At 36.2% G+C, this 16,237-nt stretch overlaps 1 protein-coding gene across 2 annotated transcripts; it reads left to right on the forward strand.

Annotated features, from left to right (window-relative positions):
• Window positions 1–1,986: 1,986 nt before the first annotated feature.
• LOC149572619 (sucrose synthase 3-like) lies at window positions 1,987–12,615 on the forward strand. 2 transcript variants are annotated; one of them, XM_089813737.1, is made up of 12 exons: window positions 1,987–2,109; window positions 2,252–2,384; window positions 2,503–2,654; window positions 3,027–3,219; window positions 8,893–9,066; window positions 9,331–9,447; window positions 9,557–9,723; window positions 10,098–10,322; window positions 10,885–11,206; window positions 11,357–11,601; window positions 12,090–12,228; window positions 12,322–12,615. In XM_089813737.1, exons 2-12 carry the CDS (start codon window positions 2,367–2,369, stop codon window positions 12,391–12,393), a joined length of 1,824 nt encoding a protein of 607 aa, XP_089669863.1. In that variant the 5' UTR covers window positions 1,987–2,109; window positions 2,252–2,366; the 3' UTR covers window positions 12,394–12,615. The 2 variants fall into 2 exon arrangements, with proteins under 2 accessions (XP_089669863.1, XP_089669862.1); XM_089813736.1 differs by having other exon boundaries at window positions 1,994–2,084.
• Window positions 12,616–16,237: the final 3,622 nt, after the last annotated feature.

The raw sequence follows: 16,237 nt of genomic DNA on the forward strand, positions 1-16,237 counted from the left end.
ATTTTATTTATGTCAACTTATTAATTTTGTCTTTTTCTTTTGCTATCTTTTACTAGTAATTTAACAATGAAAAATATCAAGAAATTCTTTTTAAATATTTCTTTTTTTTTTAAATTATTATTTCACATTTCATTTTTTTTATGATGGCCGAATAAGATTGAGAAAGATACACAATCTAATCTAAAATGTCTAAGAGTAATTTATAGAAGTGTAGAAAACTCATTTCATCTTTGAAATTTTTATGTTTATATGATTTTTCTAGATAACTTATAAATGTTTATAATTTTATTTCTTTAACATATTTTCATTGTCTAAATACCAAATATTTAGTAGAGAACATTATAGTTAAGGACATAGTGAAGCCTATTTCAATATGTAATCACTAATCATCTATGTAGGGGAATAGTAGGGTTGTATCCAATGACTGATAGGAGATACTTAACAATCACTCCCAATTATCACTTTTTGAAGAGTCTTAACAATCACCCCCAATTATCACTTTTAAAGAGTCCCAAAAAATTGATAACACGTGTACTAACAACCTATCACAAATGTACTAATAGTTGATCATTTTTTTTAGCTTTCTTTGTTGCTGATTGGTCAATTTGTGCACAAAATACTATCGTTTTTTTGTGACTAGAGGGTGAACATAACATTTTGGAATGACATTTTTCGACTTCTACAAAGAGCTTCAGAAATACGGAAACACCTAAACATTAGCCTTAAGCTCTTTAGTCACCTATGAAGGTTCAGTAAAAAAGTCGGCAAATCTCGACTTATAGATTAGAATTTCTAAGTACATGAAGCCGACACTATTAGGTCTCTTTCTTTAATCACTAGCCAGTTTGAAACCTCAAAGAGAATGTTTGACAATAAACTATATCACTTTTCTCATAAAACTCAATGTAATTATATTTTCAAATTTTCTAAAAAATATTAAATTTTATATTAAAATATATTAATATATCCAAAGTGCCTTGTCTCCTATTTTGAAAAAATAACCATACATGGGTTCGCAAGTAATCCCATCTTGGCATCTCATGTCTCTTACAACCTTGATACGTATTGGCATATCTAAAGTACTTTTCTATGTTGGAAAAAAAACATATTTATTAATATCTTAATGATTTCATATTTTTCTTTAAATTTTTTTAACACATTTTATAGATCAACTAGTTCTGAGAAGTCTAGATGAGTAGGGGAAATGACCTATAGCCACCCAGGTTAACTTTGTACACCTACAATTCCTAATTTGTATGTTGAGATTTGCCAATTTTTTCAGTGAACCTTAGTGAGTGACGAGCATAAAGCTAACCTTTGAGCTTTCCCACATTTACGGAGCTCTTTGTAGAACTCGTAGAGAGTGAGGTGGTCTAAAAGTGTCATTTTAAAACGTTTGCCCAATACCTTTGCTAAGACCCCCCAATAGCCGTTATAGTAGTTTGTGCACAAATGAACCAATCAACAATCAAGAAAACTAAGAAATGGAGAAAAACTAACAGCTATTGGCATTCATGGTGATCTATTTTGGTATGTGTGTGGGCAGGTACAAGGTTGTTTTGGGCCGTAATTAGGACATGTCCCCATACGACTGCCAGGTTTATTTTAGTAGTTAGCAATCGCTGCTCCATATTTTTAGTCGTTGTTTATAGAGCTGTTGTCCTCATGCTTATAAATTATATCTTTCTATTTTCTTAGCAAATATCTTTAAAACTATTTTAAAATAAAATCAGTAATAAAAAATGATTTGGAGAAAAAATTAGAGACAAATAAACAGAGGGAAAACAAATTGTGTTACTTTTTCCAACTAGCAGTCCCTGCTTATTTCCAGCCCCCCCATTTTTTTCAATGCTTATTTTCATTTCTTAAGCAGTCACTGCTCACTCAAATAGCTGAAGATTCCGTTTTATCCTTTTCCTGTCCCTCAAAACATGCATGAGAACACTTTCGCTCCTTAAAATTAAACAGAAAATTAGAGATAAGCAGCCGTATGGGGCATGGATTAGAGGGAAAGATAACAGTTAATGCATTTTAAAGCAGTTTATGGTGGAACTATTCTACATTTCTATTTCTTTTGTGGGCAGGTCAACACACCACAGCTTTCTACTTGTATGAGTTTGTGATGGCACTGTCAGCTAGATGGTGTGCTGACGTGCTTGTTTCCTAAATGTGAACATACGGAGACCCCTAAAAAAATCGTTATAGAAAACAAGAACAGCGTTCTGATTCTTTTTTCTTTTATTTGCTCCAGATATGTGGCTCAAGGAAGGAAGATCCTGCAGCGTCATCACCTGCTGGATGGGCTAGAAAAAGTTGAAGGAGAAAGTGATGGAAACAAAAAGCTGAGAGATGGAGTGTTTGGAGATATGCTGAGATCCACACAGGTGTGAACCCTTTTCATTGTTTAGAGCATTATAAGCATGACTGTCTTATCTCAAGCATTGCACATCAAAATCAATGCAACTGTTGTTTGATTATGAAAAAAATTGAAATATGGTGCAGGAAGCCATCATTTTTCCTCCATGGGTTGCCTTGGCAGTACGGCTAAGGCCTGGTTTTTGTGAGTACGTTCGTATCAATGTTGACGAACTTGTGGTTGAACAGCTTTCGGTGTCCGAATATTTGGAATTCAAGGAACACCTTGTCAATGGAAGGTAATAGGCTCTCAATATTTGTCACGTAGTAAGTCGATGGAAGCTCTATGTCCAAAAATTAATGAAGAGTGTTGTCCTACAAGAAGATTACTGTATTTTAATGTTTACTCCACCACTATGCTCTCTGTTTATGTGTCCTTTTAAGATACCCTTTAACATTCTTTCTTTCATTACAAAACACAGAAGATGGAGGCAGTAAATATTTTGAGCCCATGTAAAAATTCATATAATTGTCAAATTGGGGTATACAAGGATAGTATTCCTACAAGAGCAAAAATATATAATTACAGGGTGTTTTTCTTGCATCATTATATGTTGGTAGATATTCAACGATTTCTCTCATCATCTAAATTGGCAAGTAATTTTTTCCAGAGTCAAGGACAAGTATGTAATGGAGCTAGACTTGGAGCCCTTCAATGCATCTTTTCCTCGTCCAACTTGTCCATCCTCTATTGGCTGTGGAGCTCAATTTCTGAACCAACACTTGTCCTCGAGACTATTCCGTGATGAGGAAAGCATGCAGCCATTGCTGGATTTCCTCAGACAACACAGCTACCGGGGACAGGTTTGTTATTTTCTACTGGTTTATATCACACTAACATGCACACATCTGGTGTCATTATCTCGTTGCAATCTAGAAAAGCCAAATGAAGATTTGTTGATCTGGTATGAAATCTGTTACTAATTTGGACTCCAGGCTGCAACAAAACCTATATAATTTGAATCAAATTACAATTGGAAAAGGTTCATCTGGAAGATGATTTTATTATTTAGTCTTATGCTATATTTTTTAATTACTCAAAGTTTCTCACTGATGATAGTCAGATCACATGTAAGCACATCCATATTAGAATACACAGACATCCTACATAATATTAGAGGAACTGTCCTTCATTTTGATTTTGAAATTATAAGGAAGACATTTCAAAGAATGCCATTTGAAGCTTCAATGTTGTAAGATCGACACAGTAAATTCTGAGATGTAATTTTGCATCACGGGCACTGGATGTTTGTCATTTATGTCCTTTTCAATTTGGTCCAAAGACAGTTCAAGGACAAGTTGTAACCTGCACCTTTTAATTTGCAGGCGCTCATGCTTAATGAAAAAATAGAGAGTTTGCTCATGCTACGTTCTTCCTTGTCAAAGGCTTTGGCATATCTTAACGAGATCCCTAAGGATACACCATATGCAGAATTTGAGAACATGTAAGTTCAACCTCCAATATTTTTATTTTTGTACACAGCACTGTGCTGTGAGTAAAACATGTGGCTCTTTTTCCTTGAACGTTAGCAACTTCTGGTTTGGAAAAAGTCTTCTAATCTTAGTATTGATTCCTTGAGGGAAAATTGATTTGAAGCAAATGCAATGTATGAGTAAACAAGATTAAGTATACAAGCATTTGAAAAATAAATTCTATCTTCATTTGATTCCGAATGGCTGATTTGGGCAGATTTCAAGAAATTGGATTGGAAAAAGGCTGGGGGAACAATGCAGAACGTGTCATGTGTTAATTATTGTTAGTTGGACAGTTGTTATTTCTGACCCGGAAATAGCAGCACTATTTATGGGTAGCTTGAACAGCTGTTCGTCCTTATCTATGAATAGCGGTTGTATTTATGGGTGGTTTGGACAGCTGTTTGTCCACTTGCCAAAAATTAGCTGATTATTAATCTCCTATCATAAACGATTATTAAGCTGCTGAAAATTAATTCCTAGCTAATATCGCAAAATAACACAACTGCAACTTCACTTATAAAATACGGAAAGAAATGCGCAACACAATGAACACAATATTTTTGGACAAATTGTCCCTGGAAAAACCCCTAAGGGAAAACCAGTTCTACAGATGAGAAATTATATTAAACTTCAGCAAATCAAGAGATACAAAATTCTTTGCCTCTCACTGGCAGAACTCCGACAATCTCCTAATTTATTCCGCTGATATTCCCCACTGCTATTCCTGCGCTAACACTGCGCCCTTCCTAACACTGCAAGACTGTTTGCTAACACTGCAAACTGCTTCACCAAAGCTCCTCACTGTGCCCTTGCTAACACTGCAAGACTGTTTGCTAACACTGCAAACTGCTTCACCAAAGCTCCTCACTGTGCCCTTGCTAACACTGCAAGACTGTTTGCTAACACTGCAAACTGCTTCACCAAAGCTCCTCACTGTGCCCTTGCTAACACTGCAAACTGCTTCACCAAAGCTTCTCACTGTGCCCTTGCTAACACTGCAAGACTGTTTGCTAACACTGCAAACTACTTCACCAAAACTTCACACTGTGCCCTTGCTAACACTGCAAGACTGTTTGCTAACACTGCAAACTGCTTCACCAAAGCTTCTCACTGTGCCCTTGCTAACACTGCAAGACTGTTTGCTAACACTGCAAACTGCTTCACCAAAGCTTCATTCACTGCGCCCTTGCTAACACTGCAAGACTGTTTGCTAACACTGCAAACTGCTTCACCAAAGCTTCATTCACTGTGCCCTTGCTAACACTGCAAGACTATTTGCTAACACTGCAAACTGCTTCTCCAAAAGCTTCTCACTGTGCCTTTGCTAACACTGCAAGACTGTTTACTAACACTGCAAACTGCTTCACCAAAGCTTCTCACTATGCCCTTGCTAACATTGCAAGACTGTTTGCTAACACTGCAAACTGCTTCACCAAAGCTTCTCACTGTGCCCTTGCTAACACTGCAAGACTGTTTGCTAACACTGCAAACTGCTTCACCAAAGCTTCTCACTGTGCCCTTGCTAACACTACAAGATTGTTTGCTAACACTGCAAACTGCTTCACCAAAGCTTCATTCACTGTGCCCTTGCTAACATTGCAAGACTATTTGCTAACACTGCAAACTGCTTCTCTAAAAGCTTCTCACTGTGCCCTTGCTAACACTGCAAGACTATTTGCTAACACTGCAAACTGCTTCACCAAAGCTTCATTCACTGTGCCCTTGCTAACACTGCAAGACTGTTTGCTAACACTGCAAACTGCTTCTCCAAAAGCTTCTCACTGTGCCCTTGCTAACACTGCAAGACTGTTTGCTAACATTGCAAATTGCTTCACCAAAGCTTCTCACTGTGCCCTTGCTAACACTGCAAGACTGTTTGCTAACACTGCAAACTGCTTCACCAAAGCTTCTCACTGTGCCCTTGCTAACACTGCAAGACTGTTTGCTAACACTGCAAACTGCTTCACCAAAGCTTCTACTCCAAATGACCCAATGACCCCTTTCTATACTACTCTTGTTGGTAAACCAACGACTGAGATTAAATCTAACCAACGGCTAAGATTAAGACAACTTGACAGCCAATAATAGAATTGGTTGCAAAGTGTCCAAAAGGAATCACTAAAATTAGTAAATAATAACCATTTACTAATTTTTGGCAAGTGGACAAACAGCTGTCCAAACCACCCATAAATACAACCGCTATTCATAGATAAGGACGAACAGCTGTCCAAGCTACCCATAAATAGTGCTGCTAGTTCCGGGTCAGAAATAACAACTGTCCAACTAACAATAATTAACACTCGCTCTTAGCGAGGAAGCTGTTCTGCATGACACCCATCTTATCTCTGAAGAAGATAAATTTGGTCTTTCCCAAAGCCTTCGTCAGAATGTCTGCTACCTGCTCATCTGTAGGTATGTATTGTAGTCGAACAACTCCCCTTTGTACACAATCTCTGATGAAGTGATATCTGATATCTATATGTTTAGACCTATCATAAAACACTGGATTCTCAGACAACTTGATGCAACTCTGATTGTCATAATGTATCACAGTAGTCTCAACCTTCTGACCAAACAAGGCTACTAACAACTTCCGAAGCCATATAGATTCACATGTCGCCATGCTAGCTGCTATGTATTTTGCTTTTGCTGAACTTAGAGCCACAAACTTCTGCTTCCTGCTGAACCAAGATACAACTCTTGATCCCAAGCTGAAACATCCTGAAGTGCTCCTTTTGTCCGTTGTACTTCCTGCCCAATCTGCATCAGTATAGCTTATCAACCTGATACCTTCACCTCAAACATATCTGATCCCATACTCGACTGTACCACGCAAGTAACGTAGCACATGCTTAGCCGCTATTCAATGCATTCTCTTTGGTTCAACCATGAACTGACTAAGAGAGTTTACTGCAAATGCTATATCTGGTCTAGTGTTGACCAAATACATAAGCGAATCAATCAACTGTCTATATAAAGTGGGATCTACATCCTTCTCCTTAGTTGTATCTACCTTCCTCCAATTCGTGATCATGGGTGTAGACATGGCTTTGCAATCCTCCATCCCGAATTTTTTTAAGATTTCAATGCAATATTTCCCTTGACCAAGGAAAATCTCCCCATCTGTCTGCCACACTTCCATGCCTAGAAAGTAGTGCATAAGTCCTAAATCCTTCATCTCGAACTCTTCTGCAAGGTTCCTCTTGCAATCCACTATGAGCCCTAGTGAACCTATAAGAAATAGGTCGTCCACATAAATAACAAGAATGAGAATCTCACCCCTAACCATCAAGTAGTAGAGGTTAGCATCTGCTTCACTCTTCACAAAGCCCATTTTCTGCAAGTATGTATCAATGCGCTCATACCATGCTCTAGGACCCTGCTTGAGTCCGTACAATGCTTTCTTCAATCTGCACACGTGGGTCTCTTTTCTGTGTGCTACAAAGCCTTCTGGTTGTTCTATGTATACCTCCTCCTTCAACTCACCATTGAGGAATGCTGTCTTGACATCCATTTGATGGATTTGCCATCCCATCTGTGTTGCAAGTGAGATTACAGCTCGTATAGAAGTATACCTAGCAACTGGAGCAAATGTCTCGTCATAGTCTATTCCCTCCTTCTGAGAGAACCCCTTTGCCACGAACCTAGCCTTGTATTTCTCGATGCTACCATATGCACCGTGCTTTATCTTATAGATCCAGTGTGATCCAACTACAGCCCTATCTGTTGGTCTAGGTACTACCTCCCACACATCATTCTGCATTATTGAAGAATATTCCTCAACCATAGCATCTCGCCATACCTGATGTTCTGCAGCTTCCTGATAGCTAGAAGGCTCACTATCTACGCTCTGATACCATGTGCCCTTGCTAACACTGCAAGATTGTTTGCTAACACTGCAAACTGCTTTATCAAAGCTTCTACTCCAAATGACCCAATGACCCCTTTCTATACTACTCCTGTTGGTAAACCAACGACCGAGATTAAATCTAACCAACGACTGAGATTAAGAGAACTCGACAGCCAATAATAGAATTGGTTGCAAAGTGTCCAAAAGGAATCACTAAAATTAGTAAATAATAACCATTTACTAATTTTTGGCAAGTGGACAAACAGCTGTCCAAACTACCCATAAATACAACCGCTATTCATAGATAAGGACGAACAGCTGTCCAAGCTACCCATAAATAGTGCTGCTATTTCCGGGTCAGAAATAACAACTGTCCAACTAACAATAATTAACATCATGGATATGATTTATTTTCTTTTGAGTTTTATTTGGGCGCCTGATCCAACAACCTTAGAAAAGTTTCTAGGCAGAATTCCAATGTTCTTCAATATTGTGATCCTTTCACCTCATGGCTATTTTGGTCAAGCAGGTGTTCTGAGAATGCCAGATACTGGTGGACAGGTATTTTGATTTTTTAAGTATACTAAAACTCTATAAGAAAAGATGTTCTCTATTTATTGAAATTCGTAACTATGTTATCAGCACTCAGCATTGTTTCCATTTAATAGTTGGACTTTTACAGACAGTTCTGATTAGCATGAGATTAAGGGGATACTATTCATTATAAATTATAATCCTAGGAAAAACAGAATGTTCTCATAATTAATTTTTTCTCTGTAGATGGTATATATCCTTGATCAAGTCCGTGCCTTAGAGAATGAGATGTTACTGAGAATAAACAACAAGGGTTGGCCATCGAACCTAAGATTCTTGTGGTAAAGTATTTCTCTCATGCGTGCACTCAGGTTTCCTATATTCATATTAGCTTTGACCTCCTATGTGGATATTCTTAGCTTTGTTGGAGTACTTTACAGGTTACAATTGCATATTTATGGGTGAGCTGCTTTTCCTGAGCATAAAATCTGTGTGAGAACTGCTTATGTTAATGTTGTATGTGGGTTATTCAAGAATTGTTCTTTATTTCTATTACCTTAAATTTGATTTTTAAAGCTGTGTTTTCACGTTGCTTCTGACGTGTTTAACTGCTTAAGGTGACTCGCCTGATTCCGGAAGCGCATGGAACCACATGGAACCAGCGAATTGAGAAAATTAGTGGGTTAAAACATTCATGGATACTCAGGGTACCTTTCAGAACTGATAAGGGAATTTTGCATCGATGGGTATCTCGATTTGATGTCTGGCCTTACTTGGAAACCTTTGCCGAGGTACAATGCTTGTGAATGTTGAAATTGGCAAAATAATTGTTGGCATGCTCGAGGTGTACATGAACATATCAATTTTTTATAATTTCTGAAAAAGGCAATAGTCTTAAATGCTATAGTTCAATGAGCAATAGAAGGTGAAACGGACTTATTTCTGAAATAAAACTCATTAAATGAAGGAAAAAGCTCATGATACACAAATATATATTTATTGTTTTTGTTGCTTCAATACACATGGACTAACTAACTTCCCCTGTGTTGATTTAGGATGCATATAATGAAATAACTTCAGAGCTACATGGTGCACCTGATCTGATTATCGGTAACTACAGCGATGGAAATTTAGTGGCATCTCTGATTGCACATAAACAAGGAATTACTCAGGTATTTACTCTGGCCATTATCCGTCTGTATGTGTTTTGTGACAGAATTAATATTTTCTTTGACTTGCCCACAAACACTCTCAAATTTGAGATCATTTGTGTCTTGCCAGTGCAATATTGCTCATGCTTTGGAGAAGACAAAATACCCAGATTCTGACATATATTGGAAAAACTTCGAAAAGAAGCATCATTTCTCCTGTCAGTTCACTGCTGATCTCATTGCAATGAACCATGCTGATTTCATTATTGCAAGCACATACCAAGAGATTGCGGGAAGGTATGGCAGTCTTCATACTTTTGTTAAGGGTTTCTTAGTTCATGTTTTTTCTTTTCATGAGATTCATCCGAGTTTTCTCTACAAGCTTAGGCGTCTTTTGCACAATTAATGATGGTGCATTATTTCTCAAATATGGTGAATGCAATATGGTCTTCAAAACATGATGTATAAGTCAAATGACAAATGTAGAAACATATAAAAAATGTTTGTAGATGTAGATATTTAAATTACTTTTAGTACAGGAGAGATTCTAAGTAATGCAAAATGGGGAAGTCAAGAATCGTTTTCTCAAGATTATTAGAAATTATGGTTATTTGAGAACTTTTGGCTGCTAGATCAGGTGCTTAACATGGATGTGTCACTTTGTTGTGCAGCAAGGACACTGTTGGACAATATGAAAGCTACACCGCTTTCACTCTTCCTGGTCTTTACCATGTGGTTCATGGAATTGATGTTTTTGATCCTAAATTCAACATTGTTTCTCCTGGAGCAGACATGCATATTTATTTTCCATACACAGACAAGCAGCACCGCCTTACTGCTTTGCATGGCACCATTGAAGAACTCCTATTCAGTCCTGAACAGACAGCGGAGCATGTGTAAGTGACACTCTATATTCAGGATTTATGCTGTCCTGCCATGTTTCCTCTATAAAAAGTTGTGTTGAAATGTCTGCAAGATAGTTTTCACCTTTCATGATTGTTTCTGCAGTGCTAGTTTCTGACTCTACAACCAGTCTTCCTCTTTGCCTGTAGTGGTTTTTGTTTTGAATGAAAGCCTCTCATTTTATGTCTCCGAAGCTTTAGTTTTTGACATCAAGGAAAATCCACCAAGCAGTTCTCTAATATGTCCTTTTCTCTTATAGCTCCCACTTCAATATAAAAGGTTGAAAGCAATTCTAGCAGATGATGTTTGGCTTCTATATAAGTTTAACAATTTACACTGGTTTCCTAAGTATTTGTTTGCTAGGTATTATTAAAAGGAATTTCAAAGTAACAGTTTCTTTTGCTTGAAAGGAAAAATTAATTCATTTGAAACTCATGTGCCTGCAATGTTTGTTCATTGCAAGAATAGATATTGTCTTCTAATTACTCTTGAGAAGAGACTAATTAATCAAGAATTTCTTTTTTGCTGAGAGATTGTTGTCTCTGCTCTGTTCAGAGGTGTATTGAGCGACAAGAAGAAACCTATCATATTCTCTATGGCAAGACTTGATCGGATGAAAAACATGACGGGACTAGTTGAATGGTTTGCCAAGAACAAGCGCTTGAGAGAGCTGGTCAATCTTGTCGTTGTTGCGGGTAATGTTGATGCATCAAAGTCAAGAGACGGAGAAGAAATTGCTGAAATTGAGAAAATGCACAACCTTATGAACGAGTATAACTTGAGTGGGCAGTTTCGTTGGCTAATTGCTCAAAAGAATAGGGTGCGAAATGGTGAGCTGTATCGCTATATTTGTGACACAAGGGGTGCCTTTGTACAGGTTAGTGTTCGGATTTTGTTTAATCTTGAATCAAAATCAGGACCCCAACTCCCAAGATTGCAGTTTGAAATTCTAGTGTCTATTTAAATGCACACCAAGATTTTATTTATCATTTTGTAATGTTCTTTTTTGGTTTGTTCTATGCCCCAGCCTGCACTGTATGAAGCTTTTGGACTGACTGTTGTTGAGGCCATGACATGTGGTCTTTCAACATTTGCTACAAGCAATGGAGGCCCTGCTGAGATAATTGTTGATGGAGTTTCTGGATTCCACATCGATCCATATCATGGGGAATCATCAAGTGAAAAGATTGCTGACTTCTTTGAGAAGTGCAAGACAGATCCCAGTCACTGGGATGGGATCTCTGACGCAGGTCTAAAGCGCATCAATGAAAGGTCAGTTCAGGGCTTATGATTTTTCGCAAATAATTTTAATGCCATTTCCACAAATTAATTGTTCAGCATTCTTACTTTTTCTGGATCATCAAGAAAATGACTTGACAGACAAGTATTGCAAATGTAATTTTTAGTAAATGTATAGATGATCGACATTTGGGATGTAGGCTTCGAAGTTATTTTAACTTAAAAAGAATTTGTGTTAACTATGTAAGAATAAGAAACATAATTTTCAATTTTAGTTTGTATGATCTGCAGACATGTTAAGCTCCTCTGTTTTTGTTCTAGAGTTTAAGAACAGGGACAAACTGTTTCATTGGGGTCCTTAGTGGAGTGTGACCAAGTATTGGTCTAGTTGGGGTTTATGATTTGGCCTCATCAATTTGAACTTTACTGGGAAAAATCTGTGGCAAGAGAGGGTTTAGCCATATTTTTCCTTCATCAGTCATCGTTGATTTCAACTGATTTTGTGAGTATTTCTGTTGCAGGTATACATGGCAGATTTATGCGGATAGATTGATGACTCTGGCTGGGGTTTACGGGTTTTGGAAGTACGTATCAAAGCTCGAAAGAAGAGAGACCCGAGGCTATTTGGAGATGTTTTACATCCTCAAGTACCGTAACCTGGTAAGTGTTGAAAAACTCCATTAATGAACTTCCCAAAACTTAATAGGAATCGAGTGAAGATCTTTTAACTGGATATGTCTTGATCATGGCTAGGTTAAAACGGTGCCATTGGCCATTGACGCTGCTGTTGATGGGGAGGATCAGTCCATTTCAAATTCTGCTTAGGGTATTAGTCATTTGACTGGCTACGCAATGGTTGTTAGTGTCACAAAGTTCTTTTATTTGAGTGTTACATGGTTTGACTCTTGTCATTAATTTAGCTCATATAGCTATGCTGATTAGTTATTTTTGACATCTGATAAGACATTTTTGCTTTTACTCGTGATGATTATGTATATTATGATTTATCATGTTTTATAAATGAAATTATCGTGGATTATGGTTCAATTATGCTGATAAAAAAATAATTCTGCGTGTATTTTAATTCAGATTAAATTTTGAGTATAATCTATTAACTCTAAATTGACTTGAACAAATATAGATGTGCACACAGGGACAAATTTTATAAATTATATTAAATTCAATGGAAGTGTATAAATTATATTAAATTCAATGGAAGTGTCTATTCAGTTGATCAAATGGTTGTAATTAGATATTTATTTATTACTATTAAAATTTAAATATAATTATTTTATAATTTTTAAATAATTAATAAATTATAATATATAGTCATTTTGTCCGCTCCTTAGCCATTCAACTACAATACTGTGCAATATTCTCACCTTCCTCTATTCCATGTTATCAAATTTTCCTCTTAAGCTTTCCGCCTTAGCTCTCAACACATTCTTGTCTCCACCATGGATTTTTGCCAACTTGTCCTACATTTGCTTAGTTGTAGTGCATTCTATCACATTATCAAATTTTCCATAATTGAGGGTTGTTGAAAGTTCAATCATCATTTGGTTGTGCTCTTGCTTCTCTTTCATTTGTTCAACTATCAAATGTCTAGGCACCTCAATGTATTCATTGTCCAAGTAGTAAGATTTGGAATCTCCAATACCAAATAAGTGCAATCTCATCAGCCTTTACCATGTCGGGATTTTTTCCGTGTTCAACTTAGGTAGCTCTCTCTTGTACATATTGATCTTTGGCTTGAGTCCCCTCAAACTTTCCTGACAATGACCAATTCTTTAATACCAATTGTTATAATGATTGAGAATAACTAAGATGGAGCTGAATTAGTTATCCTTAGGTCCAGATGTACCAATTTGACTTTTAATCACTTCATACAAATTAATCAATCTCAAATACTCACTCAGTCTTTATAGCATAACTTCAACAATTTAACATTTCATGTAATATCTTATCTCTATGTCTCTATATGTGTCGTCTGCCAATAAATAAACTACTAAAAAATATAGCATGCAAAATAATAACATCCACACATGAAAATAACACTTTGACACTATGATTTAACGTGAAAACCCAATTTGGAAAAAACCACCAAGTAATATGCTACCATTTTTTCACTCTTATGAAGTGAACTTAGTTAAGAACCAACCTTATTAAAGGTTATACAAAACACTGTTATATGTGACCATTTTAAAGGATTTAATCACCATGTTAGGAGTGGCTTTGTTAGAGGACTTTGGAACATTCCATTAGAATGTCACTTTGATTAAAGGATTTATAAAATTATTGTTAGCTTAACCTTGACTAAAGGATTTTAGACTGATACAATGGTTAGAATTTAGCAATAGGTTTGATCTGTAAAGTAAAACTCACTTTGCAAATTCAGATCTCCATTCACTCATCTACTAGTTCATTTATTGGCCTCCATTGACATCTCCATTAGTGATATGCTTGGCATCTCCTCAAGCAATCACACTTCACAAAGTCTTCACACTTCACCTTTGATGTTCAACTCTCCACAACTTCTCCTTAAGATAGACAATCAACAATGAACCAACCTTGAAATTCATTCCTTATGCATCCTTAAATAGGCAATTTTGATCTTGTGTTGCTTAAAATATCACTGCTCATCTTAGGGTTAGGTCATATTCATCAAATTCTTTGACCTTTTTGTTCTCCTTCTTATTCTAGAAAATTCTGATCAAATCCTTCCATTTGATCATATAACAAACTCTCCTCATGCATTAAATATGTCAACTCATCAATCTTTATTTTTCACAAACTTTGACTAATTCAAAATTCTAACTGTGTCAGCCTCAAAATCAAATCTTTCTCAAATTGTAAGTTTTATTGTCACTCGACAATCATTGTGTTCTTTAGCTCACTGTGTAACTCAACAATCACTATACTATCTCACTTGACCATTATTACACTTAGTCACGACTGCGCTTCTTCATATATTTTCTCAGCAATAACTAGCACTCAACTTGAACTATGTTATTTGATTTCTACTTAAGTTCCTTAGTCCTTTACTTCAACTCCTTCATTGACCGTGCAATACTGATACTCGGTCAAGCTTATTCTTACGAATTGTTTCAACTCTTAGATTCATCTAGTTGTCTTCTACACTTCATGTATTGATTGAACAACACATTATCTTGTCAAGGACTAACTTATCAAGTTCCCATTGTATTTCCATAATGCTTAATACATCTTAGCTCAACCTTTCACTAGGTCATCTCATAATATCTTCTTTTCAAATCCTCTTCATTAATCAAATGATATGGTGTAGTGCCTCTCATATTTGCAGTCTGTACCTTGTCATATTTTGATCTGAGATATATTGTTAGTCATGTTATTTTTACATTTGAGATGACTTGAGGGTCGGATGTTATACTTTGATTTCAGTATCTTAACTGTTAGACTACTATGTTGTTCAGTTGATCATATTTGCATGATGATGTCATTTTGAGATGACAGTATGTTTTATGATGATATCTGATTATTTGGTATATGGACATATCTCTGAGTTTGTTATATGTCAGATTTAATGTTATGATTATTTACTTCATTCTTGCATTGTGATGCTTTATGCGAACATGAGTGATGTAAATGGATTATTTTAGTATAATTCAATAAATGGTTAAATTAGGTTATTTAATGCATTTATTGCTTCAACTATGTTATTATATGCAATTGCATTTGATCATGTGTTTTAGTGTGCATAATTTGTATCCCTGACAGTGGCACATGGAGTTAGTGATTCAGCCATTCATATTTTCCCAATGTCATCCCATATGGTTGACGTATCTTATTTAATTATTTAAATTAAACCTTTCAGTGGTTTGATAAATCCAAACTCATTTGCATTATGTGATTAAACCTGTGAACGTGTCTGTGCATTCAGAGGTTCACATTATTGTGAAAGTTGTTAAGGAATTTATGTGATTTTTGGTTTTCGATCTTTATTTTTAGTGTTTTTAAATTCTGGCAGCTTTGCCATAGATGAATTTCAATTACTTGGAATAACCTATTTTTGTTTGGTTTGATTTAGGATCTAACTAGGTTTCCTAGTTATTTACCCTAATCAATTATTCACTCGAAAAGTGAATAAGTATCCAAAGAAGAAATTAATTCCTCACTTCACACTTTTGGAAATTACAAATTTGAGAGCTTTTTCCAAAATCCTTTTCTGGAGGATTATGTTTATGTTCATTGTGAGAGCTATGAGCGTGGGATCTTCACAAGATTGATCTCGTTGGATCCATCTTGGGGAGACCTCACTTTGCCACAACTTTTGACAATTTTTGCGGGATATTTATTTTATCTGATTGATTCTCATTTTAGCCCCTTTGGCTGTTAGGTAGGGCTCTCCTATTTTTGTCTTTCAGCTCCATTTCAGCTTTCATTTCTGGTAGCTATTTGTTAGGAGGCTAAGAACTAGTGTTTCCCTCCATTTTTGATTGTTGGTTTTGCTCGGTTGGTTAGGTGTGAACGTTTTCCTAGTTTTTGGGATGAGGGTTTGGGGTTTTACACCATTATGCTAGCCATTTTTGCATACAATGTCCAAACCTAAATTTTATTGATTTTCATGGTTTTTGTGCCCCAAGACCAAATGGGTTTTAATTTCAAAGTTTTTGAGTTTTGGGATTATAAC

Source organism: Cupressus sempervirens, chromosome 2 (genome assembly GCF_028749045.1).
Source record: "Cupressus sempervirens isolate cs-2001-9-10 chromosome 2, ASM2874904v1, whole genome shotgun sequence".
In the NCBI taxonomy this organism is placed as follows: domain Eukaryota; kingdom Viridiplantae; phylum Streptophyta; class Pinopsida; order Cupressales; family Cupressaceae; genus Cupressus; species Cupressus sempervirens.

Excerpts from the sequence above, each read along its gene's own strand:
- LOC149572619 (XM_089813736.1), top strand. The coding sequence starts at position 2,044 with ATGGTGGAACTATTCTACATTTCTATTTCTTTTGTGGGCAG. Across the intron at positions 9,448-9,556 it reads ATAAACAAGGAATTACTCAG|TGCAATATTGCTCATGCTTT; the intron begins GTATTTACTCTG and ends GTGTCTTGCCAG. Across the intron at positions 10,323-10,884 it reads GAACAGACAGCGGAGCATGT|AGGTGTATTGAGCGACAAGA; the intron begins GTAAGTGACACT and ends TGCTCTGTTCAG.